Consider the following 23726-nt stretch of genomic DNA (forward strand, 5'->3'; position numbering starts at 1 on the left):
GATCATCCTTGAGATGTTTCAACAACTTGATTGGAGTCCACCTGTGGTAAATTAAGTTGATTGGACATGATTTGGAAAGGCGAACACACACCTGTCAATATAAGGTCCCACAGTTGACAGTGCATGTCAGAGCAAAAACCAAGACATGAGGTCGAAAGAATTGTCTGTCGAGGCACAGATCCGGGGAAGGGTACCGAAACATGTTTGCAGCATTGAAGGTCCCCAAGAACACAGTGGCCTCCATCATTCTTAAATGGAAGAAGTTTGGAACCACCACGAGTTAAATATGTGTGGTTATTAGGCCTACTGACGGTCGATACTGATAATGGCTAATATTTAAGATATTAAAAAAATCGGGGGTAGCCTATAATTAAGACATTCGAGAGTTCCCATTCCTGAATGTTAATAGGCGTACAATTTCAATTCTGCATAATGGCACAGCATTTCATAAACCTTAATGTCGGAAAGTTGATGTGTTAATATGCGTCAGTTTAATGCCATATGACTGGTTTCACATTTGTCTTAAGCGATTATAAGGTAAAATATATCTAAAACAAGATTAATTTATATTTGCAATTCCCTGATCCAAATGGATTACTCGTTTACTGCTCTTATCAATAGCACTTATCAAGTTGTAAATCACAGTGCATGGACAATGGTGTTGTTTTTAATGACATTTGTTTTTATAGATGCTTGTTTCACTTGGAAACGGTAGGTACACTGGTACACATTATGCCATTTTATTCCTGGGTTTACCACAGCCTACAAAGTCAAGTCACGCATACTTTACAGACATGTTTAATAGTCATTTCACAATTTTTTTTTTTACAAACAATACAGAAAATAATTATTTACTGGAGTGTTTTCTCTTACTGTAATTTAGGGGAAAGCAACTAGATTCAGCTGCTGGCCGAATTTTTGTCGGGGTGGATGGTAGGGGAACCGAAACATAATCATAATAATTTGTACACTGCAAATTGACCACAACCAAAAAGAGATTGTATTTGAAAATAACTATACTTTCTTACCTTGATTACATTCAGACACGATCACATCTCTTTTTTATTCGTGGGAATACTTGATGAACAGATTTTGTTCATACATTTACATTTAACTGACACAAAACAATTCTAATAGTATAAAAAAATAATTTTGTTAGCATATTTGTATGTAATTTCTCACTAGGAACCACTTTGTGCCTGCCTAATTTGCAATGCAGAAATCATCCTGCCAGTTCCTCCTGCCCAGGCAGAAACTGTCACATACAGAATATGGAGATGAGAGACTACATGTTTACATTACACAGTATACTATTATAAGTGATGTCTCTGTTGAACGACCAATAGGTCCCTCAGCTCAGTACGTGTTTTATGTATCTCCACTCCACACAGTTCATCTGGTAGTAGATATTGCACGGTCGTGTCTATTGCGGCCTTCAGTCCTGCCTTTCCTGAATAATGGGATATTGCCGCTAGTGCCATAAATGAAGATCTGCACATATGGCTCAATATATAGAATCTCTATTAGACCCTGCTTTGCCACATACATTGTCCTTGCTTCGGGCTCTTGCGGTTCCTATGGTTATGGAGGTATATGTAGATAAACTGGAAACAGTTGGTTAGGTGGTGGTGTTCAGAAATGGCCCACTCTCACCACTTTATCCAGCTGTTCCTCAGAGATTGTCTCTGTGTGGGGAGGGGGGTATTGTCTCTTCTATCACAACCTTTTTGCGGTTCTCAGTGGTGCGGGGTTCGTACGGGGTGATGGGGGGTGGTGTCTGGGTTGGGGCTGTTCTCCTGGTCTTCATAGCCGATGTTGTCGTAGATGTTCTTGGCATGGCTACTCAGCTCCAGCTCCTGGGCCTTGGCCTGCTGTAGCCGTAGCAACACTGCTTTATTCACTCCAGGACCTGAGAGACACACAGGATTGGGAAAAAGGTATCAGTCCAAAAAAGGTCACAGAGTGAAAAAACCTTCATTCAGTGACTAATCTGTTGGTTGACACGCGCCTACACACACACGCACGCACATACGCACACACTCTTACCAAAGTAGCTGAGCAGCACAGGCAGGAATATGAGGCCATGGGCCATGCCCAGCAGAGTGATAACCAGGTTTAAACGGAAGAAGAATATCTGGATGAGCTGGGCTTTGGCAAATGCCAACACAACTATGCCAGGCAGGTTCGTCATGGCGACGCCAGCAAACACCTGTAGAACCGCACAGGGACAAACATACGTTCAGCGTAAATAAAAAATGTAAAAATAAAGTCCATTAAGTGTCCACATATATCTTTGTGGTTTTGACAAGGCCATGTATCTAATGGCTGTACAGGGATTGTGTGGTCTGGCACTTGGACTCACCGCACTGCCCATAGTAGCAGTAGCCTCCTTGGCTCTCTCTACATGTGTAGGCTGGATGCTCATGGCAAAGGATCGTGTCATGTGAGATACAAACTCCACAGAGATACCCACCGCCTGCGGACCAGACAGAGAGGGAAGGGGGAGGGTTAGGGTGTAAAAACGCATGTTTGCTTATGTCAAGTGCAACTTGGGTGGGGACAGTGGCTTATAGTCCATTTCAGGGAGTAAAGATAGGGGACACTATCTACAGCACGTTTACAAACAGGATTTATGAGGTTTCAAACTGGTGCTGAAGTTGAGACACGTTGCAAGAAGTTGCACCCGCGCCAACACAAGTAGTGCTCTGGTTCCATACCGTGACCAGGTTGATAAGAGCCACAGCGTTGTAGTCGATGCCCCACAGTGTCATGACGCCCACGGTATCCACGGTGATCATGACGATGGTGAGGAGGTTGAGAGCGCCAGAGCGCAGGTCCATGCCCAGCAGCAGACAGCACACCACAAAGGTTGGCAGAAGGCACAGGGAGATGTTAAACAGTCCCTCAGACACAATGGTCAGGTACTGTTCATAGAACACATAGGTCACCCTGGAAGGAGAGGAGGAGGACAGTCTGATTAACTGATGCTTGTCCACAGCCTCTCCCAGAGGGGAAAGGAGGAAAAGATGTATACGGAAAGATGTGAGAAGTGGAGAAAAAGACGAGGAGAAAGGAGGAGGACGCTGAGCTAACATACGTGTAGGGGAAGACCTCAAAGTCCTGGGATGTGCCAGGTATGGATCTCATGCTGAGGGTGATGTTGTGGGCCAGCTCTCTGGCTATTTTTAGAGCTGCAGTGAACTCCTTGGAGGTGGTCAGGGCCGTGTGGTACGCCATGAACCTGGTGGCTAACAACACAGAGACACAGGTCACCTTTGACTTCTGAAGCTTTATTGTCTGTGTATTAGGTTAAAATGTGATAAATAATATCCAGTATTCCTCACCTATAATTTCTCCACTCTCATCTGTGATCACAGCCTTATCATAGGCTCCAAGACCTCTGTTAGGAAGAGAAACAGACCATTACACACATGCACGTGTGTGTGTGTGTGTGTGTGTGTGTGTGTGTGTGTGTGTGTGTGTGTGTGTGTGTGTGTGTGTGTGTGTGTGTGTGTGTGTGTGTGTGTGTGTGTGTGTGTGTGTGTGTGTGTGTGTGTGTGTGTGTGTGTGTGTATGTGTGTGTGTGTGACACTCACCCCTTAGGGCACTGCAGGTCGGGCCTGTTGCCCAGGAAGTCTGGTAGGAAGCGGTTGAATTGCTCCTTGTCGGGCCTCAGTACCCCGTTATTGGGATTCTTCATACACTTCTGCCCACACAGGAAGGCCGCTGCGCACACAACACATTATACATCAGGTTAGATACATGTTTCTTTATGTTTTATTCATGCATAACAAACAGAGAGGATAATGTTCTTTGTTTTTAGTCCCCGTTGTCCGGCTGTCTCTGAGGTACTTGGTACTCACATTCGCTCGCGGGACAGAATTTCCCTTTGTTAGGACCGATGGAATAAAGCCGACAGCATTTGGATCCAGGGTTTAGCCAGTCAATGAAGTCGTCCACCCACGAGTTTGCTGGGATGGCCATGTAAGATCTGTTAATCATATCAATGAGTTGGGACTCATTAAAACAAGCACCGTTATGTATCAGAAAGTACCCATCATTCTGGCATCGTTACGAACTTCCCCCTTATTTTATTTCACTTTCATCAACGTTCACGCAAACCCCCAGAGTCAGCCGAACTTTGGCTTTGGAGTACTACCTTTTACGTTTACAACACCAGCTGCTGATATGGCAAATCGAAAATGAAGGTGCATTAATGAGGTGGTGATACCAGCAGCCCTGAGACCTTATCTCCATGCTAGAGAGGACAGAAGTGTGGCGCTTTCTGACCTGACCACAAAGGCTATTTTACCACTAAGCTTAACCTTAACCCTTACCCCTAACATTAACCTAAATCCTAACCCTAGATTAAGAATGAATAGTTTGCTCATCAGTTGTCATGATATAGCCTTTCTATCCATCTAGACTCTGATCTATTCTTGAATGTGTTTTGCGTAACTGGGTTGATCAGTAAGCGTTGTGATTGGCTGTGTGTGAGGTGGCCTTGCGGATATCAATAAGTTAAAGGTTGAGTGCAGTGGGGAAAAGGGTGAGGGAGGAGTCAGAGAGACAGACTGGAAACAGAACAACAACACCGTTAGAAGGAAGTAGTGTTTGAATATACACTGAGTATACAAAACATTAAGAACACCTTCCTAATCTTGAGTTGCACCCCCCCTTTTCCCTCAGAACAGCCTCAATTCGTCAGGGCATGGACTCTACAACGTGTCGAAAGCGTTACATAGGGATGCTGGCCCATGTTGACTCCAAGACATCCCACAGTCAAGTTGGCTGAATGTCCTTTGCAAAAGGGTTCTTCAGCTGTCCCCATTGGGCAACCCTTTTTGTTTCCAGTTAGAACACTTTTTGGTTCCAGTTAGAATTATTTTGGGTTCCATGCAGAACCCTCTAGGGAAAGGGTTTTAAATTGAACCCAATAGGGTTCTACCTGGAACCAAAAGGGTTCAATCTGGAACGGAAAAGGGTTCTTCAAAGGGTTTTCCTGTGGGGACAGCTGAAGAAGAAACCTTTAATGTTTTAGATAGCACTTTTTTTGTGTGTGGTGAATCATTCTTGGTACACTCGGGAAACGGTTGAGCATAAAAATACAGCAGCATTGCAGTTCTTGACACAAACCGGATGTGCCTGGCACCTACTACCATACCCAATTAAAAGGCACTTCAATCTTTTGTCTTGCCAATTCACCCTCTGAATGGCACTCACACAATCCATGTCTCAATTGTCTCAAGACTTAAAAATAAGTTTAACCTGTATCCTCCCCTTCATCTACACTGATTGAAGTGGATTAAAGTGACATCAATAAGTAATCATAGCTTTCACCTGGGTTCACCTGGTCAGTCTGTGTCATGGAAAGAGCAAGTGTTCATAATGTTTTGAACACTTAGTGTATACAAGCCAATTTACCCACACCCAATATAAAGTGCTTTGAGACCAGGTGAAAATAACTAGCTTTCTAAATGTAATTATTATTATTATTTTTATATTATATTTCATTTAAAATCTAATGACTACTCACAGGTCAGGGTATTCAGTGGCGTACTGGATCTTCTGAGTGAGAGAGAAGGGGTCACAGCCCACACTGGAGCAGGTTGCATTCATACCCGCTATGCTGGTGAAGTTAAAGCCCTTTGTCGTGACAAAATAGGTTGGGACGCCCACCTCAAAGTACGCATACAGGTACTTGAAATACTCCAACATGTAGGAACCCTGAGACAGAGGATGAGAGGAGAAGGTGTCACGTGGCCAGTACATGGATGGAAATCTACTGTTATTTAGGCTGTTTCCTGTCGTCCATACTGTTGTACTGTTGTTATATGTTATTCATGAATGAATGAAAGTGTCACTCACCTGGGGCATAGCCAGCTCCTGATCCAGACCCACTGTCACATAGAACATCAGGTAGATGGAGGAGATGAACATAAAGATGAACACAACAATCTGGCAGAGGGAGAGAGGAGGAGGACTTCAACCACAACCGCAACCAAAACCAGCCAACTGAGCTAACTGGAGGGAACACCAGTGTATAAAAGGTCAAAAGACAATCGTTTATTTACCACTATGACCCTGGTGACGGGGTGGAGGAGGACAGGGGCATAGTATTTCCTCATGGCGGGCAGAAGGAAACCCTCGTTGGGTTTGGAGGGGGCCGTGGTCTTGACGGTGACGCAGCAGGCCAGCTCGCAGCGGTTCCCGTCCTGCCGCCTGGCGTCCAGGGACAGCAGCGCCACGAAGGCCGTCATCTGCAGCACAAAGTCCATGAGCACAGCCAGGGCAGCGTACAGAGCAAAGGACTTGACAGCGGGCATGGTGCTCAGAGCGCCTGGGGGACAGAGGTGAGGAACAGGAGTGGTTAGTCATTAACATAGAGTATGTAAACCCCCTTCGCAGGCGCCATGTGTATGGAATTGATTAAACGGATGGAATGTCGGCTACATCCTGGTATGTATAGACCACTATTGTCATTGCCATTGACGGCGACTTTTGAAAGAACACGTTGTTGCTAACCTTGTACCCAGGCTCATTGCTACCACATAGGTTTGACAGAGCGAGTCGGCTGGTGGACGGGTCTACATATTTGCACACCTGATGAATTACTACAGGGTTAGGGTCTCTCGGACAAGAAATACCCGTGTCTTTTCTGTGTGCTCTGTTCCTATGTTCTAGAGTGCGCCAGTGGGAGCTCACCCAGGAAGAAGCAGACAGACTCGGAGAGAGAGCACAGGAGCATGCTGGGAGCTACATTTCCAAGGACACGTCCGATCCGCTCCTCCCTCTTCTCGCCTGGCCTCCGTGCGTCCCTCTGGGAGAGAGAGTTTTACTATTACCGGAGAGAGAAAATACTGCCACCTGACGAAGAACATTATGAGTGAACCAACTGAACAACCGGTCGTTGTGGAATACCAAAACAGTCAAGTGACTTACAGCCACACGCACACGCAGCCGCGCACGCACACACTCAAAGCAGCTGAGCAGTAGGAGTATGAGACCGTGGGCCATGCCCAGATGAGTGATAAGCAGGTTTAAAACACACACACCTGGTACTCCAGGACGAAGATAAAGATGTTGTCAGCTCCTACGGCCAGCACCAGAAAGGGGACAACCTGGAGGATGATCAGAGAGGAGGGGATACCGATCCAGGCGTAGAAACCCATGGAGGCCAGGACAGAGCAGCCCACCACCAGGATACCACCCAGACCAACCAGGAACTTTGAGTCCACCTGTAGGGACACCACAGAGGTCAGGGGCAGCTCCTGTTGACCACAGTTTCCTGTATGGCATAGGAAAACCTTTTAATCCACTCTAGTCATTTACAGTACAGGGCTTCATCTATTTTACAAACTAGCGTTACAGTTTTTGACATTACGGAGAATTCCATTTGTGTTCCATCTTGCCCTCCAAAAGGCTAAGCAGGCATAAGAATCTGCAATTTTAGAGAATATGACTGCCTGCATCTGGACATGCTGTATCTATACAGTCGTTTCCTCCTTTCTTTCCTTGTGTAACTACTAAGGTTATTGATTTGACTTTCTGTTTCGGGCCAAGTGTTTTCTGTGTGTGTCCGGCTAACATGGCAGCAGTTGAAAGGCAAATTGGCACATTGTATTTCCCAGAGCGGTCTCACCAGTATTCGACTGAAGGAGGTGTAATCCCCCAGAGCCACAGCGATGTACACAAAGATAACAGCATAGCTGATCATGAAGATGGGGATGTCCTCCGCTGTCGTCCTGTTAATCTCATCCTCCAGTGACCTCTACAGAGAGAGAAATAGAGGGGTTCGGAGAAGGGGTGAGAGATGGAAGAGAGCAGTGGCAGAGAAGGATATGAAAGAAAAGGAGAGAGGGTAGAGAACAGAGAGAGGTAATTATAGGCTAATAAAGCAATGTATTTCAATATTATGACCATGTAATGTCTTCCAAGGTAAATAGCAGGTAATCAATAAGTAGACTGTCTGTATGGGAGATATCCCTGGCTGTGTGCTTACGTACATACCTCAGCCATGTACGCAAAGGTGAACGGGTTGCCTGGACTCTTCTGGTACTCTTGGACTATGTCCAGGAACCTTTGCTCCCACTCCAGGGCCACCTTGAACTTAACGTTGTCTCGAGGGTAGTTATTGAGGGAGAATGTCAGGATGAGAGCTTCTGCTGTAGTGTAGCCTTCATCTGAGAGGAGGGAGATTACGAAAGCCTGGTTAATACACAGGATTCATCTGATATATAATAACAAATGCCATTTAGCAGATGGTTTTATCCAAAGCGACTCACATTTTACATACGGTTGGTCCCGGGAATCGAACCCACTATACTGGCGTTGCAAGCGCCAAAGCTGTGCTATGCTCGACCCGACTGAGCTATGGAGAACCACTAGTCACCTAGTCTATGAAGTGTCGTCAAGCTACTAGGTTAGTGTCGGCATCTGTTCTGCGGGATTGGTAGCAGAGCCAAAGGAGAATGCAATCTAGGGACTAATTAAAGTATTATTACAAAAAAATGAAACGACATGAAGACTTACTCTTGTATCCTCCCACTGCGAGGAAGGGGAAGACTGGTGCTCCATAATCAGCCATGCAGCTCAACTGCAGGTCAGTGATGTCTTTGAACGACAGGGGAGAGCTGCAGGGAATGGGGCATACAAGATCATGTTTCATTTAGCTGCCTTACTGTAAATGATATAAACATATTTGAACAACGATAAATGAATATTTAAAAACGGCCCTAGAATCTGATTGTGTTTTCACTGACAGAAAGGGAGGCACGTCACAAATCAGACTTACTTGACGCAGTAGATGAAGTGGTCTCTCCAGTCCACCTCCTTGGTCACTCCCAGCTCCGTCATGTTGACTTTAGCGTTGAGGTTGGCCACACTGTTCTGGAAGTACTGGGGCAGGCTGTTGACAGCACAGTCAGTCAGGGAGGGGTTGGAGGGGTTGAGGGGCGCGAAGCACACATCCTTCAGACTTGCCATACGGTTCAGATCATTCGACCAGAACTCAATGTTCTGCAGATAAGAGTTGAAACAATAAAGGAGTTTAGTATTGCATTACTTTAGTGATTTCTGATTATCACAATCATTAAGAATAAATACAATATGTCAATAATCACATGTTCTCTATCATAGAACTGGTAGAACTACTACTAACACAATGTTCATGATATTTCAGAAATACCAATTGTAGTGCCATTAGTGTTGGTGTCTGTTCTACTCTACCTGAATCTTTTTCTGCAGCTTTAGAAGTTCCAGGATCAGGTCTTTGGCAATGATTCCACTGAAGTTCTGCTTCCCGAACAGCAACGAGTCGTAAAAGTGACCAGGTCGGCCAGGCGCTGTTAGGATCATCTGGTTGGTTCTAAAGAATGGGTCAAAGTGCTTGTCATGGAAGTCCTTCTCCATACGGGCACGGCTGTTTGGGGCTGACCACAGCTGGACCGGGTCGGTGGTCAGTTCAATGTGCATGAGTCCTGTGGCGAAGGCAGCTGTGACCACAGCCGACGCTAGCAGCACCTTGAGGGGGTGTGAGGCCATGAGGGTGCCCCATGCCCGGAACCCAGAACCCAGGAACTCCTGAGTAGCCAGGCTGTTCTTGTCTGTAAACGTCACCTCCCACGGTTCAATCAGCCTCTCACTCACGTTGTTCCCATTCTTATCCATCCCTTTCCCCTTTCCTTTCCCTTTCTCAGAGTCCTTGCCCTCTTCCTTCCTCAGGAGGTAGGTGGAGAGCACAAAGAGCAGGAAGGCTAGAATGAGAACGCAGAGGAAGATCACACATAGCACCAGGTAGCCGTCCACCCCCCCGATGGTGAAGGGTTCTGCGGGGGGTGGGGGAGAGGGTACGACCGGGCACGAGGCCTGGCAGTCCTGGCAGGAGCAAACCTCTGCCCCTGTTGGGGTCATCTCGTTACACCCCAGCGCCCTCCCGGCGTAAGGCACTACCCCATCGGGTATCCCCTCGGTGACCCCTTCTGGGATCAGCCTGAAGTCGATGTCCAATGGGGCCAGGCCATTACTGGAGTCTCCCTGGAAGTCATACCAGCGCTGAGCCGTACACAGTGCTGCGCCATAGCGTCCGCACATGGTAGCGATGGCATACCCCCCCGTGGCGGGAATCCTCACGTTCTTGCAGGACTCAAAGGATTTGTCGGCAAACGAGGTGGACAAGTAGGCCTGGTAACCCACCACAGCCTCTTTGACAATCCCCAACGTGGTGATGTTGATGGTGCGTGTCACGTTAATGGTTGTGGTCTGATCAGGGCTGCAGGTGTTGATGCAGTGGAGGTGGGCAAAGTTGTCAGCACAGGAGGGGCAGCGCATGAGCACTGCCTTGGACAGCATCAGGCTCATTTCCAGGGACTTGAGCTGCTTTATAGAGCAGCAGGCGGTGGTGCTGCCCTCTCCATAGTCCAGCATGGGGCACACCTAGAATCATAGCAACAGTAAGGTCATTTACCTGTCGCTTTAAAACACTGCCAATGTCAGCTCTCTCTCTCTCTCTCTCGTGCGCGCGCTCTCCAGAGCAAACAGACAGAACCACCCAGAGAGTTACTGGGCCAGAACCACTGACCTTTTTGAGTTGCTGGTAGTGCTCCCCCTCGAGGGCTCGAGCACGGCTGTAGTTGAGGCAGGGGATTATGGGGGGGAGGAGGGATCCCACCACCGTTGGGTTTCTACCACACTCCTCGTAGAAGGCACAGTATCCTGGCTCATGACGGGCCTCTAAAACAACCTGGGGGAGACATACACAGTAGGATCTCAATTTGATCACTATTTGTTGCTGAGTATTGTCCTGCACAGCAGGAAATGCAAACTTGTAGTGTATTTGAGTTTTAAAAATATTGTCATTACCACTTTGACTTGATTTGCCCTAACGAAAAGTGTATCAAGCCCTACAAAAATGTCCATTAATTATAATCCACATAATAATTCACATTTCCTGTTGCTGGAGGATTATTTCCTGCTGGAGCAAACTGGCTCAAATGAAGATCCTAGTGAAATGACAGAGTCAGTATGACTGAGGGGAGATAGTGGTGGTGTAGCCATAATACACTTTCACCTTTTCATCCTTCTGGTTGGGATACTCTTCTAATTTCCACTATCTATTTTTCAACTGATTTCTGGCCTACAAATATTATTCTGTATTCGCCTTGTTTTTTTTTTACCTTGCTCTTTGCTGTTTGTGCGTAATGACAATAAGGGGGTGGAGAGAGTAAGTTACTGTATGTTTCAAGGCTTAATCACCAGCACAGATAGTATTCGTATGTACAGGAATAGAGAGACAATTTTCAACAGAAGGAAACAAAATGTCAGATCAGCTCACTATTTCTGAGTACCTGACTGTTTCTGCATTCAACATGGCTAAATCACTGGATTATATGTTTGCCTTGTTTAGTAAGGTGGCAATAAATTGGTAGTGAAAGAATATCTTCACTCCCTCAATTAGTCCATTCGTCTGCATCAATACAGTCAAGTTCCCGGCATCTCTGTTTTATAAAAATAGAGCAAACGTTATTGGACTATGACCACTAAGTAAACATGACGGTCGCCCCTTAGTGAATAAGTATAAAAACTACAGTCCCTCTATTTTACAATGAATTGTATAATATTAAATACACCTAAACTTTGCATTAACATAAACACATCCCAGTAGATATTACAGTTACACTTTCCTTTAAGTCTATTATTATATTCAAAGAAATATAGTCTCATTCGAGTACTGGATTCTGAGTTATTGTGATTCTGTTAGTGTTGAATGGCAACGTAGACACTTGCAAGTTGTTTAACTAGCACACCCTGTAACACCAGTGGTGGAAATGGAAACGCCATCAACACAAAATGTTCCGTCTCTACCTCTGGGTAACAGCCATCGGGGAGAAACAGAAGGACTTACCAGACAGGCCAGGAGTGTGAGCAGGGCAGTGGCACGGCTCATAGTGGGTCTACCCATGCTGCTATTCCACAGCACCTCACAGCTTAGAAAGAGCCTGGAACTCCAGGTATATTAGGATGTAGTGTCGGTTTAGTTGCCGTCGTACTATTGCAGGTCTCCCCTTTCAAAAGAGAGTTTTAATCTCAATACGATCACTTGAATAAATAACAAAAATTAGATGTTTTTTTTTCCAGTGAAGGGATGATATAGTGAGAGAGGCCTCTGTGTGTTAGTCCTCTCTCTCGTTCTCTGTCTGTCTGTCTGCCTGCCTGTCTGTCTGTAAGTCCCAGGGGTGACAGCCAGGGGCAGGAAAAGGCGAAGCCATCAGCCACCCCACCCCATGACTAGTATCAGTGGTGTGATGTCACCTGTTTTATCTGGCCTGATGCAGCAAATGCCAATCAGAACGAGCAAAGAGACATTCATCTGATTGATAATTAACTGGGGCAATGAGGATGGTAGAATGTTACCAGGAGACAGAGAAACTGGGAAAACAAAATAACAAACATACCGCCACCGCCCTCTACGGCCCACAAAACCCCTGCGCTTATCCCCCTTACCCCTATTACAGCTTTACCCCATTAACTCAAGGTTTGCCTCACTTGTATTTGTGTCAATGAATAGGGAGGAAACGAGAAGGAGACAGCGAGGGAGAAACAGAGAAAGAGAAAGAGGGTGGCGGAAAGGAGTTTACAAGAGAGAAAGAGTGAAAAGTTAGGAGAGAGAGAGAGGGGTAGTGAGAGAGAGAGTTGCTGTAATTCCTAGGCTGATGTCCATCTCCTGAGCACGTGTGTTTGTTTAACTGAATGTAAATACTTCTGGGTCGATGGGAGCTTCAATTCCAGAGCACTTTATGACCTACAGTTGGACAGGTGGTATCAGAGATTAGTTTAACGTTGTGTTTGTTTTTTTTTTTTTTTTTTTTTTATTAAATTTTTTTTTTTTTACAGGGACAGTGCACATTAATCAACGTTTCAGTAAAAGTGCCGGTTTTAGCCAGCCGGCTAATTTTCAACCGCAGTCCCTGGGCAGGTTATTAAAAACAATTACAATATAGACAATAGCACCATAGACATAGCAACATAGCAACATAGGACAAGCAAGACATAGCATACAGACAGAGCAACATAGAACAAAAAGCAGCAAGACAAAATTCATAAAAGCAACAAAGTGTTTCCACACCTCACAAGCTACAGACAACATGGAAAGTGGCAACACACAGCTAGGGACCATGTTCACAAATCTGATTGACCTTTAGCCATGTCTTCAAGCATTTTGTGAAAGTGTGATATGTGGTGCAGTTATGTGTGTCTGATGGCAGTGTATTCCAGACATGGGAAGCTCTCACAGAGAATGCAGATTTACTAAAGGTGCTTTTCCTTAGGGGAACTATACAGTCACCTCTCATGGCAGACCTTGTGGATCTGCTGCCATATGTCTGGGTTTTCTGTTTAACAAAAATATTGAGTGGAGGGGGAGCCAGGCCATTAAGGATCTTGAATACAAGACATGCGTCGGTGTATTGCACAAGATTTTCCCAACTCAAGAGCTCATGTTTTCTAAGGATGTGACAATGATGATGGCTATTGGGCTTCCTATCAAGCACTTTGAGAGCCTGTTTGTAGACAGACTGAATAGGTTTTAATGTTGTACAGCAAGCTTGGGCCCAACTAGTCAAGCAGTATGTTAAGTGGGGGAGTATCATAGATTTGAAGTACAGTTTTGCTACCTCTGTAGTCAAACAATTTCGTATAAATCGAAAATGAGCTAGATTGAATTTAGTTATTTGAATTACCTTTTTCACATGCTTTTTAAAAGAGAGGTTGGAATCAAGTATGATGCCAAGGTACTTAAAATCGGATACCACCTGGAGCTTCTCCCCTGACACATAGACATCTGGCTCAGTAGCATCTGTTGCCCTCTTTGTGAAGAACATGCAAACAGTTTTTTTTCACATTGAGATGCAAACACGAGTCACTGAGCCACTTTGTAACCTGGACCATTACAGTAGTGAGTTCTTGTGCAGCTTGTTGTTTGCTCTTTGCATGCACATATATCACTGTATCATCTGCATACATTTGAACTTCAGACCCAGTACAGACAGAAGGCAGATCATTAATGTACAGGCTGAACAGGAGGGGCCTCAGTATTGACCCTTGGGGCATGCCCACATCATAGCTACGAGTGGGCGACAGCTCATTGCTCACTCTGACACACTGAGTTCTGCCTTCAAGGTATGATTTCATCCATCTCAAGGCATCAGGGGAAAAGTTGAACTTGGACAATTTTGTGATGAGAATCCCTCTGATATCTTGAAATGTTCTGGATTAACTGACCTTTATGTCTTTTTTTATCTGTAAAAAAAATATATATTTTACCCCATTTTTCTCCCCATTTTCTTGGTATCCAATTGTTAGTAATTACTATCTTGTCTCATCGCTACAACTCTCGTACGGGCTCGGAAGAGACGAAGGTCAAAAGCCATGCGTCCTCCGAAACACAACCCAACCAAGCTGCACTGCTTCTTAACACATCGCTCATCCAACCCGGAAGCCAGCCACACCAATGTGTCTGAAGAAACACTGTTCACCTGGCGACCTGGTTAGTGTGCACTGCGCCCAGCCCGGCACAGGAATCGCTGGTGCGCTATGAGACAAGGATATCCCTACCGGTCAAACCCTCCCTAACCCGGAGGGCACTAGGCCAATTGTGCATCGCCCCACGGACCTCCCGGTCACGGCCGGCTGCGACAGAGCCTGGGCACGAATCCAGAGTCTCTGGTGGCACAGCTAGCACTGCGATGCAGTGCCCTAGACCACCTTTATGTCTTAAAGTAATGACGGACTGTCGTTTCTCTTTGCTTATTTCAGCTGTTCTTGCCATAATATGGACTTGGTCTTTTACCAAATAGGGCTATCTTCTGTATACCACCCCTACCTTGTCACAATACAACTGATTGGCACAAACGCATTAAGAAGGAAAGAAATTCCACAAATGAACTTTTAACAAGGCACACCTGTTAATTGAAATGCATTCCAGGTGACTACCTCATGAAGCTGGTTGAGAGAATGCCAAGAGTGTGCAAAGCTGTCATCAAAGCAAAGGATGGCTACTTTGAAGATTTGTTTAACACATTTTTGTTACTACATGATTCCATATGTGTTATTTCATAGTTTTGATGTCTTATTCTACAATGTATAAATAGTACAAATAAAGAAAAAACATGGAATGAGTAGGTGTGTCCTAACTTTTGATTTTCTAGTGTAGCTAAAGCCTTTCTCATGAATCTTATCAGGGCCTGCTTGGGATATGGTCTCTACTCCAAGAGTGTGAACCTTAGACCATGGCCTGAGGAAGGCTCAAGGTCCCATTCCTGTTCCCGGCCATAGTGCCCGTTGTGTGGGAGAGGAGGGAGGGATGACACTGGGCGATCACTGATCATTCTCTGCACACACCTTATACAGTCTGACAAAGCTTAGTCTGTTATTCTCTCACCCATATATAATCAAGTAATAATGATGGCCAGAGACTACTTTCTCTGTCCACATGGTTGTCATACCCTGAGCTGCTGCAAAAAGGGGCAGGAATGTTAGATTGTTATCAGTTAGGGCATTCCTTTCAGGCTCACAGGGTAGCAGAACATATCAGCAGAAAGAGACGCATGACATGGCCCAGAAACACAGCGGCGATTGCACTTGTGTTTGCGCTCATGCTTCACTATATGGTTCAGTTTACTTGGTGGTTCACATATTTCTTATTAGAAAATACTGGGGTCTGTTCTTTTTCAAAAATGACTGATGAAAATGTTGGCAAGCCATCTGAAGTGGGAGGTAGGAATCATCACATTATCAAACCTTGAGTTGCCAAGGGTTCAGGGCTAAGGGGATGTTTTTGGAACTGGGCGATCACTATCTATCACTCACTTCTCAGGTAGGTAATTAGACCAAAGGACAGTAGCAACCTATCGTGCTATTATAACAGGACAAGAGTCATCTCATCATAAGATCTATGCTTATGTTTGGCCTGCCTGGACTGTGTCCATCACTGTTACATGTAAAGGTAATCTGTGAGGTACAGCCTCTGCAGCTCCATGACTGAGGCTATGGGGAACCAAAAGATGCTTCAATCTCTCTGTGATAATACACAGATATGGGTTATCAGACAAGAGGTGATCTGCCAGAGATAGTTCTTCCTCAACAGTGGATATAGGGGACAGTCCACTGGTGATGTCAGGTGCAGTGTTTCATAGTAATGGTCCCTATATTGAACAACTAAGGGACATTTTTACAAATGCTGCTCTTAGTCTGGTCTCATTAGGGTTCATTGACACAAGTGCCGCTTGTACCACTGTTGTGCTGAACTACAAATACCAGAAGGCTAGAGAGCCTAATAGAGGGTTTTCGGTTGAAATCCCAAGACTGATGTGTGAAATCCAGCGGTATTGTAGTCTATATTGCTTTCCTCTTATCTCGCTCTATCTTTTCCTCAGCAGGCTTGTCCTTGAGCAGGGTTCAGTGTACTTATATTGTTGTCTTTATGGGGCTCTTTTTCCACACACTCTTTATACTGTATCTATGAAAGCCCTGTCTGGCACACTCCCCATATGCAAACACACAACAATATTTGGTAACGTCTTGGTGACAATTGGTACTTTCTGGTGTTCGATGTGAATACTATTATTAAGTATTATCGAGTAATAATTATGTAATCACACTGTTATAGTTTGTAGGTAATTAGTGGGCTGTAAAATTAAGTGTTACCATTATTATGTTTTTACTTTGAAAGTGTGAACTAATTTCATAATAAATCAAATATTTAAGAAAAGTTGAATGAGTAGAAGGGTGACAGAGCAAAAAAGTCATTAAACAGGGTGACTATCCTTTATTGGCCAACACAATTTGATGCCAAAGTAATCTTTCGGGTTTTTATACCATTCTCATCAGCAATATAACAATTTCCTCTTCGTCCTGCCAGTGTGTGCGTGTGTGAGAGAAGGTACAACCCTGGCACATGTCCTTTAGAGCACAACTGTGAAGGCCACTCCTTTCTTTCTCATTCTAAACAGCGTCATGGCTCCTATCATCCCACAGAAATCATGATAGCGTGATGCTGTGTAGGCCGACATCTTCAATGGTAAGTCATGGACACACGCCTGCACGGATGCACACACACACTCACACACTCACACACTCACACACAATTACTCATGCACTTAGCTATAATTTCTATTAAAAAAGTGATGTAATACATAAGTCTCCAAACAAAAATGTGTATATTTGTTTACTTCCCATGATAGGAAAACTCTAACATAATAATCGGTTTATTGCTAAAGTACCTATACTGTGGCTGCCCTAAAGTCATAAACTTTACAGTCTATCGTTCATCTCCTATGCAGCCAGTAGCCTTTGAACAGCCTACAGGCCAATCTAAAAGTATACCACATACAAAATTAAACATCATAATTAACATAACTTTATTATGGTCAGGCCAGGCTATTCTACGCTATGGTTTTTATATGCTTGACAAGTTAACATTCCTCTTGCACTAGGAAATGTTTGTTCCAATTGCATCAACAAAACCAATTGTATCACAAATAATATTTTATTTCAATGATAACTTTAACCTAACTAATCCTGATTTAAACATGCAATCTTGCAGCACAAGCAGCCTATACTTCTAAATGCCTGGTTATCCAATAATTGTTATGATCAAATTGAACAATGTGTAAACCCACTGATATAAGACCCCTGTGGTCTGTGCAGAGATAGAAGGACCCCTGGCTCTGTCTATCTGTGTAGTGTAAAGGTCTAATCACTAGATAGCTAGGTAACATCGCTCATCTGATACCTAATATCGCAGGCACACTTCACCTGTATGGGAGATCTGAAAGTTGTGTGGAGATATTCTGGTGTGATAGAGTGGAAAAGTCATGACCCCACACCAATTAACAGGATAAGGGGAGTACTGTATTGCAATGTCCGGGGGCATTGTATGGTTGATACAGAGCATTCGGAAAGTATTGTGTTGTGGACATCTTTTCAGAAAGAATGAGACACCACGGTAATACTGAGAAAAGTTCCGAATTGTTATTAGTTTTCTTGCATGCAGAATCCTCAACCTGAGTCCTCCACTAATTTCCGGCGCCGACAGAGATGGCCGCCTCGCGACTTCGAAAAAGGGGAAAACGAAGCGGTCTTCTGGTCAGACTCCAGAGACGGGCACATTGTGCACCACTCCCTAGCATTCTCCTCGCCAATGTCCAGTCTCTTGACAACAAGGTTGATGAAATCCGAGCAAGGGTAGCATTCCAGAGGGACATCAGAGACTGTAACGTTCTTTGCTTCACGGAAACATGGCTCACTGGAGAGACGCTATCGGAGACGGTGCAGCCAGCTGGTTTCTCCACGCATCACGCCGACAGAAACAAAAATCTTTCTGGTAAGAAGAGGAGCGGGGGCGTATGCTTTATAGTTAACGTGACGTGGTGTGGCCAAAACAACATACAGGAACTCAAGTCCTTCTGTTCACCTGATTTAGAATTCCTCACAATCAAATGTAGACCGCATTATCTACCAAGGGAATTCTCTTCGATTATAATCACAGCCGTATATATTCCCCCCCAAGCAGACACATCGATGGCTCTGAACAAATTTTATTTGACTCTTTGCAAACTGGAATCCATATATCCGGAGGCTGCAGTCATTGTAGCTGGGGATTTTAACAAGGCTAATCTGAAAACAAGACTCCCTAAATTTTATCAGCATATCGATTGCGCAACCAGGGATGGAAAAACCTTGGATCATTGCTATTCCAACTTCCGCGACGCATATAAGGCCCTGCCCCACCCTCCTTTCAGAAAAGCTGACCACGACTCCATTTTGTTGATCTCTGCCTACAGACAGAAACTAAAACAAGAAGCTCCCGCGCTGAGGTCTGTTCAACGCTGGTCCGACCAATCCGATTCCACACTCCAAGACTGCTTCCATCACGTGGACTGGGATATGTTCCGTATTGCGTCAGACGACAACATTGACGAATACGCTGATTCGGTGCGCGAGTTCATTAGAACGTGCGTTGAAGATGTCGTTCCCATAGCAACATTCCCAAACCAGAAACCGTGGATTGATGGCAGCATTCGCCTGAAACTGAAAGCGCGAACCACTGCTTTTAATCAGGGCAAGGTGACTGGAAACATGACCGAATACAAACAGTGTAACTATTCCCTCCGCAAGGCAATCAAACAAGCTAAGCGTCAGTATAGAGACAAAGTAGAATCTCAATTCAACGGCTCAGACACAAGAGGTATGTGGCAGGGTCTACAGTCAATCACGGATTACAAAAAGAAAACCAGCACCGTCACGGACCAGGATGTCTTGCTCCCAGGCAGACTAAATAACTTTTTTTGCCCGCTTTGAGGACAATACAGTGCCACTGACACTGCCCGCAACTAAAACATGCAGACTCTCCTTCACTGCAGCAGACGTGAGGAAAACATTTAAACGTGTCAACCCTCGCAAGGCTGCAGGCCCAGATGGCATCCCCAGCCGCGCCTCAGAGCATGCGCAGACCAGCTGGCGGGTGTGTTTACGGACATATTCAATCAATCCCTATCCCAGTCTGTTGTTCCCACATGCTTCAAGAGGGCCACCATTGTTCCTGTTCCCAATAAAGCTAAGGTAACTGAGCTAAATGACTACCGCCCCGTAGCACTCACTTCCGTCATCATGAAGTGCTTTGAGAGACTAGTCAAGGACCATATCACCTCCACCCTACCTGACACCCTAGACCCACTCCAATTTGCTTACCGCCCAAATAGGTCCACAGACGATGCAATCTCAACCACACTGCACACTGCCCTAACCCATCTGGACAAGAGGAATACCTATGTGAGAATGCTGTTCATCGACTACAGCTCGGCATTTAACACCATAGTACCCTCCAAGCTCGTCATCAAGCTCGAGACCCTGGGTCTCGACCCCGCCCTGTGCAACTGGGTACTGGACTTCCTGACGGGCCGCCCCCAGGTGGTGAGGGTAGGCAACAACATCTCCACCCCGCTGATCCTCAACACTGGGGCCCCACAAGGGTGCATTCTGAGCCCTCTCCTGTACTCCCTGTTCACCCACGACTGCGTGGCCACGCACGCCTCCAACTCAATCATCAAGTTTGCGGACGACACAACAGTGGTAGGCTTGATTACCAACAACGACGAGACGGCCTACAGGGAGGAGGTGAGGGCCCTCGGAGTGTGGTGTCAGGAAAATAACCTCTCACTCAATGTCAACAAAACTAAGGAGATGATTGTGGACTTCAGGAAACAGCAGAGGGAACCCCCTATCCACATCGATGGAACAGTAGTGGAGAGGGTAGTAAGTTTTAAGTTCCTCGGCGTACACATCACAGACAAACTGAATTGGTCCACCCACACAGACAGCATCGTGAAGAAGGCGCAGCAGCGCCTCTTCAACCTCAGGAGGCTGAAGAAATTCGGCTTGTCACCAAAAGCACTCACAAACTTCTACAGATGCACAATCGAGAGCATCCTGTCGGGCTGTATCACCGCCTGGTACGGCAACTGCTCCGCCCACAACCGTTTGGCTCTCCAGAGGGCAGTGAGGTCTGCACAACGCATCACCGGGGGCAAACTACCTGCCCTCCAGGACACCTACACCACCCGATGTCAAAGGAAGGCCATAAAGATCATCAAGGACAGCAACCACCCGAGCCACTGCCTGTTCACCCCGCTATCATCCAGAAGGCGAGGTCAGTACAGGTGCATCAAAGCTGGGACCGAGAGACTGAAAAACAGCTTCTATCTCAAGGCCATCAGACTGTTAAACAGCCACCACTAACATTGAGTGGCTGCTGCCAACACACTGACTCAACTCCAGCCACTTTAATAATGGGAATTGATGGGAAATTATGTAAAATATATCACTAGCCACTTTAAACAATGCTACCTAATATAATGTTTACATACCCTACATTATTAATCTCATATGTATACGTATATACTGTACTCTATATCATCTACTGCATCTTTATGTAATACATGTATCACTAGCCACTTTAACTATGCCACTTTGTTTACATAATCATCTCATATGTATATACTGCACTCAATACCATCTACTGTATCTTGCCTATGCCGCTCTATACCATCACTCATTCATATATCTTTATGTACATATTCTTTATCCCCTTACACTTGTCTGTAAGGTAGTAGTTTTGGAATTGTTAGCTAGATTACTTGTTGGTTATTACTGCATTGTCGGAACTAGAAGCACAAGCATTTCGCTACACTCGCACTAACATCTGCTAACCATGTGTATGTGACAAATACAATTTTATTTGATTTGATTTGATTTTGATTTGTTCAAAACTCTCTTCATGAATCCGAAACAACGATTTCATGGCGTGCAGAGATCCTATGGACAATGAAGTGTGGTCTCCCACTACTCTTGCAAAAGTTCAGATGACAACACCACAATTTCCCACTCGATGTTTCCAGACAGTATAATAGAAAAGTAATATGCCTGTGGGGAGAAGATCAAACAGAGCCTACAAGATCAATTATAGTCTTGCACCTTACTTGCGGCACCACCTCCTGGACAAGTTGCAAAATAACATTTAACATTTTAGTAATTTAGCGGACACTCTTATTCAGAGCAACTTACAGTAGTGAGCGGATACATTTTTCGTAACTGTCCCCCGTGGGAATCAAATTCACAACCCTGACGTTGCAAGCGCCATGCTCTACCAACTGAGCCACACGGGACTGTAATGTGCTGCTTTTTGACGAATCGCAGAACAAGCCACTTCAGCTTGTTGGATTCGGGCTAAACTTTGAACATTGAGATATTAAAGACATGACAGATCAGACGCATAGTATATAAAGGAGTGTGATCTGTAGAAAGACAGTTGCTGTGGAATGTGCTGGGTGGACGGGAGAGAGTCACCGAGTGCGACTGGTGATACGAGAGGACATCTGTGGATTAGGTGAAGGAGGGGTTGAGTTGAGGAGGTCAGGTCAGATCCCCCAAAGGGAGAAATAATTGTTATATTATCCTGTTACCCTCTTACTGTTGAACCATAAGATGTGAGGATTGGAGAGAAGGAGGGGTGTCTAAAGTGGAGTATATATATTTGTGATGGTGAGAAAAATGTTTTTTTTGTCTGAATTACATCTGTAACGACCCTTTGGGAATAATTAAACTTGGTTAAGCTTCTCTAGTGTCCGTGAGTTATTTACTCTGAAAATGTTGAACCTAACAAGCTAAAGCAAATGGATGTTCACGTAAGGTTTTTAAACCCCACAATCAACAAGGTTACCACACACTACCTGGACTCATCTTTCATGGGACATGGCTCAGCAAAGGACTGTCCTTCACAGTGTTGACAGATAAACTTAACACGTTTCACCTCCTACAAATTTCGATGTTTGGACCAAAGGCTAACCACAAGTTTTACAGAGAATTCATATCTAATGCCCTGGCAGAAGCCACAGACAGAGAGATAATGTACATTGAAACATGTTCCTTGCAGTGTTCAGAAAGCTTTTCGAAATGCATTTGACTTCATAGACTGGGACATAGTGTCTGAAGTCTCTCGTTGGTTTATCTTGATCAGCAAAGACAAGCAATGACACAAGTATTTAGTGAATATGTTAGTTCAACAATGCTCTGCAGTCATCCCAGTATCCCAGTACGGTTTGAGTTGAAAGATCTTATGAATGAAAGGTGTGTGGTGTGAACAGGATTGTGATGGAACTTCATTTCAAATGAAGTGTTTTGTATCTGTGCCAGTGCCCAGACTCCTGTATTTGTCAACACATGGTTCCCAATTTATACTGAACAAGCATATATATGCAACATGCAACAATTTCAAAGATTTTACTGAGTTATAGTTCATATAAGGAAATCAGTCAATTGAAATAAATGCATTAGGCCCTAATCTATGGATTTCACATGACTGGGAATACATATATGCATCTGTTGGTCTCAGATACCTTGGACATTCCTGCAGTCAGCATGCCAATTGCGTGCTTCCTCAAAACTTGAGACATCTGTGGCATTGTGTTGTGTGACAAAAACTGCACATTTTAGAGGGGTCTTTTATTGTCCCCAGCACAAGGTGCATCTGTGTAAGGATCATGCCATTTAATCAGCTTCATGATATGCCACAGGTGTCAGGTGGATGGATTAATATTGGCAAAGGAGAAATGCTCACTAACAAGGATGTAAAAAAAATTGGGCACAACAAGCTTTTTGTGTCTATGGAAAATTTCTGGGATATTTTATTTCAGCTCATGAAGCATGGGACCATGATTGGCTGAGATAATGGATGGGCTGGACATATCAGGAGATGAGTTTGGATTTGTCTGTCTATAACATGAGCTGTTCAGTATGTGTTGATAGTCCTTTCTACCGGGCCGTTTTTGAAAGACATAACGTTAGTCCTCAAGAACTACAAAAGTATTGCTACTTTTCTCAAAGACATTGAGGCCTTGAATTTAGCATGCACTATCGACAGATCAGTTGGAAAAAGTGATGGGCTTGTCCACGTGCCATGGTCAGTGTGAACCGGAGTGACTTGACACAACGCTGTCCAAACAAGATGTAGCTACAAACAAAACTGAGTTAAATGGTTCCAGTCTACCGTAAAGCATTCATCCATGTATATGAGTATGTCTAGCTACATTTTCAGATATTATACTTTTCTAATTTACTCAGTCATGTTCATTGCAAGTTAAAGCGTACTGTTAGCTAGCTAGCTAGCGACCGTT

At 44.7% G+C, this 23726-nt stretch overlaps 1 protein-coding gene across 1 annotated transcript; it reads right to left on the reverse strand.

Moving 5' to 3' along the window:
• Window positions 1–780: 780 nt before the first annotated feature.
• On the reverse strand, window positions 781–12270 carry npc1l1 (NPC1-like 1). The gene is made up of 20 exons (XM_035786146.2): window positions 11903–12270; window positions 10580–10741; window positions 9229–10434; window positions 8795–9018; window positions 8533–8633; window positions 8011–8183; window positions 7643–7771; window positions 7056–7238; window positions 6706–6820; window positions 6075–6340; window positions 5869–5958; window positions 5537–5727; window positions 3864–3991; window positions 3597–3726; window positions 3345–3400; window positions 3098–3248; window positions 2718–2949; window positions 2363–2476; window positions 2047–2209; window positions 781–1909 (listed from the first exon to the last, which is right to left on the reverse strand). The coding sequence occupies exons 1-20, from the start codon at window positions 11957–11959 to the stop codon at window positions 1737–1739; spliced, it is 4044 nt and encodes a 1347-aa protein (XP_035642039.1). The 5' UTR covers window positions 11960–12270; the 3' UTR covers window positions 781–1736.
• Window positions 12271–23726: the final 11456 nt, after the last annotated feature.

The sequence above is a fragment of the Oncorhynchus keta genome, chromosome 14, assembly GCF_023373465.1.
Source record: "Oncorhynchus keta strain PuntledgeMale-10-30-2019 chromosome 14, Oket_V2, whole genome shotgun sequence".
In the NCBI taxonomy this organism is placed as follows: domain Eukaryota; kingdom Metazoa; phylum Chordata; class Actinopteri; order Salmoniformes; family Salmonidae; genus Oncorhynchus; species Oncorhynchus keta.

Coding starts and splice junctions, on each gene's coding strand:
- npc1l1 (XM_035786146.2), bottom strand. CDS start 11,959: ATGGGTAGACCCACTATGAGCCGTGCCACTGCCCTGCTCACACTCCTG. Junction 10,742..11,902: donor TCACACTCCTGGCCTGTCTG/GTAAGTCCTTCT, acceptor TGTCTCCCCCAG/GTTGTTTTAGAGGCCCGTCA. Junction 5,959..6,074: donor CCGTCACCAGGGTCATAGTG/GTAAATAAACGA, acceptor TCCCTCTGCCAG/ATTGTTGTGTTCATCTTTAT.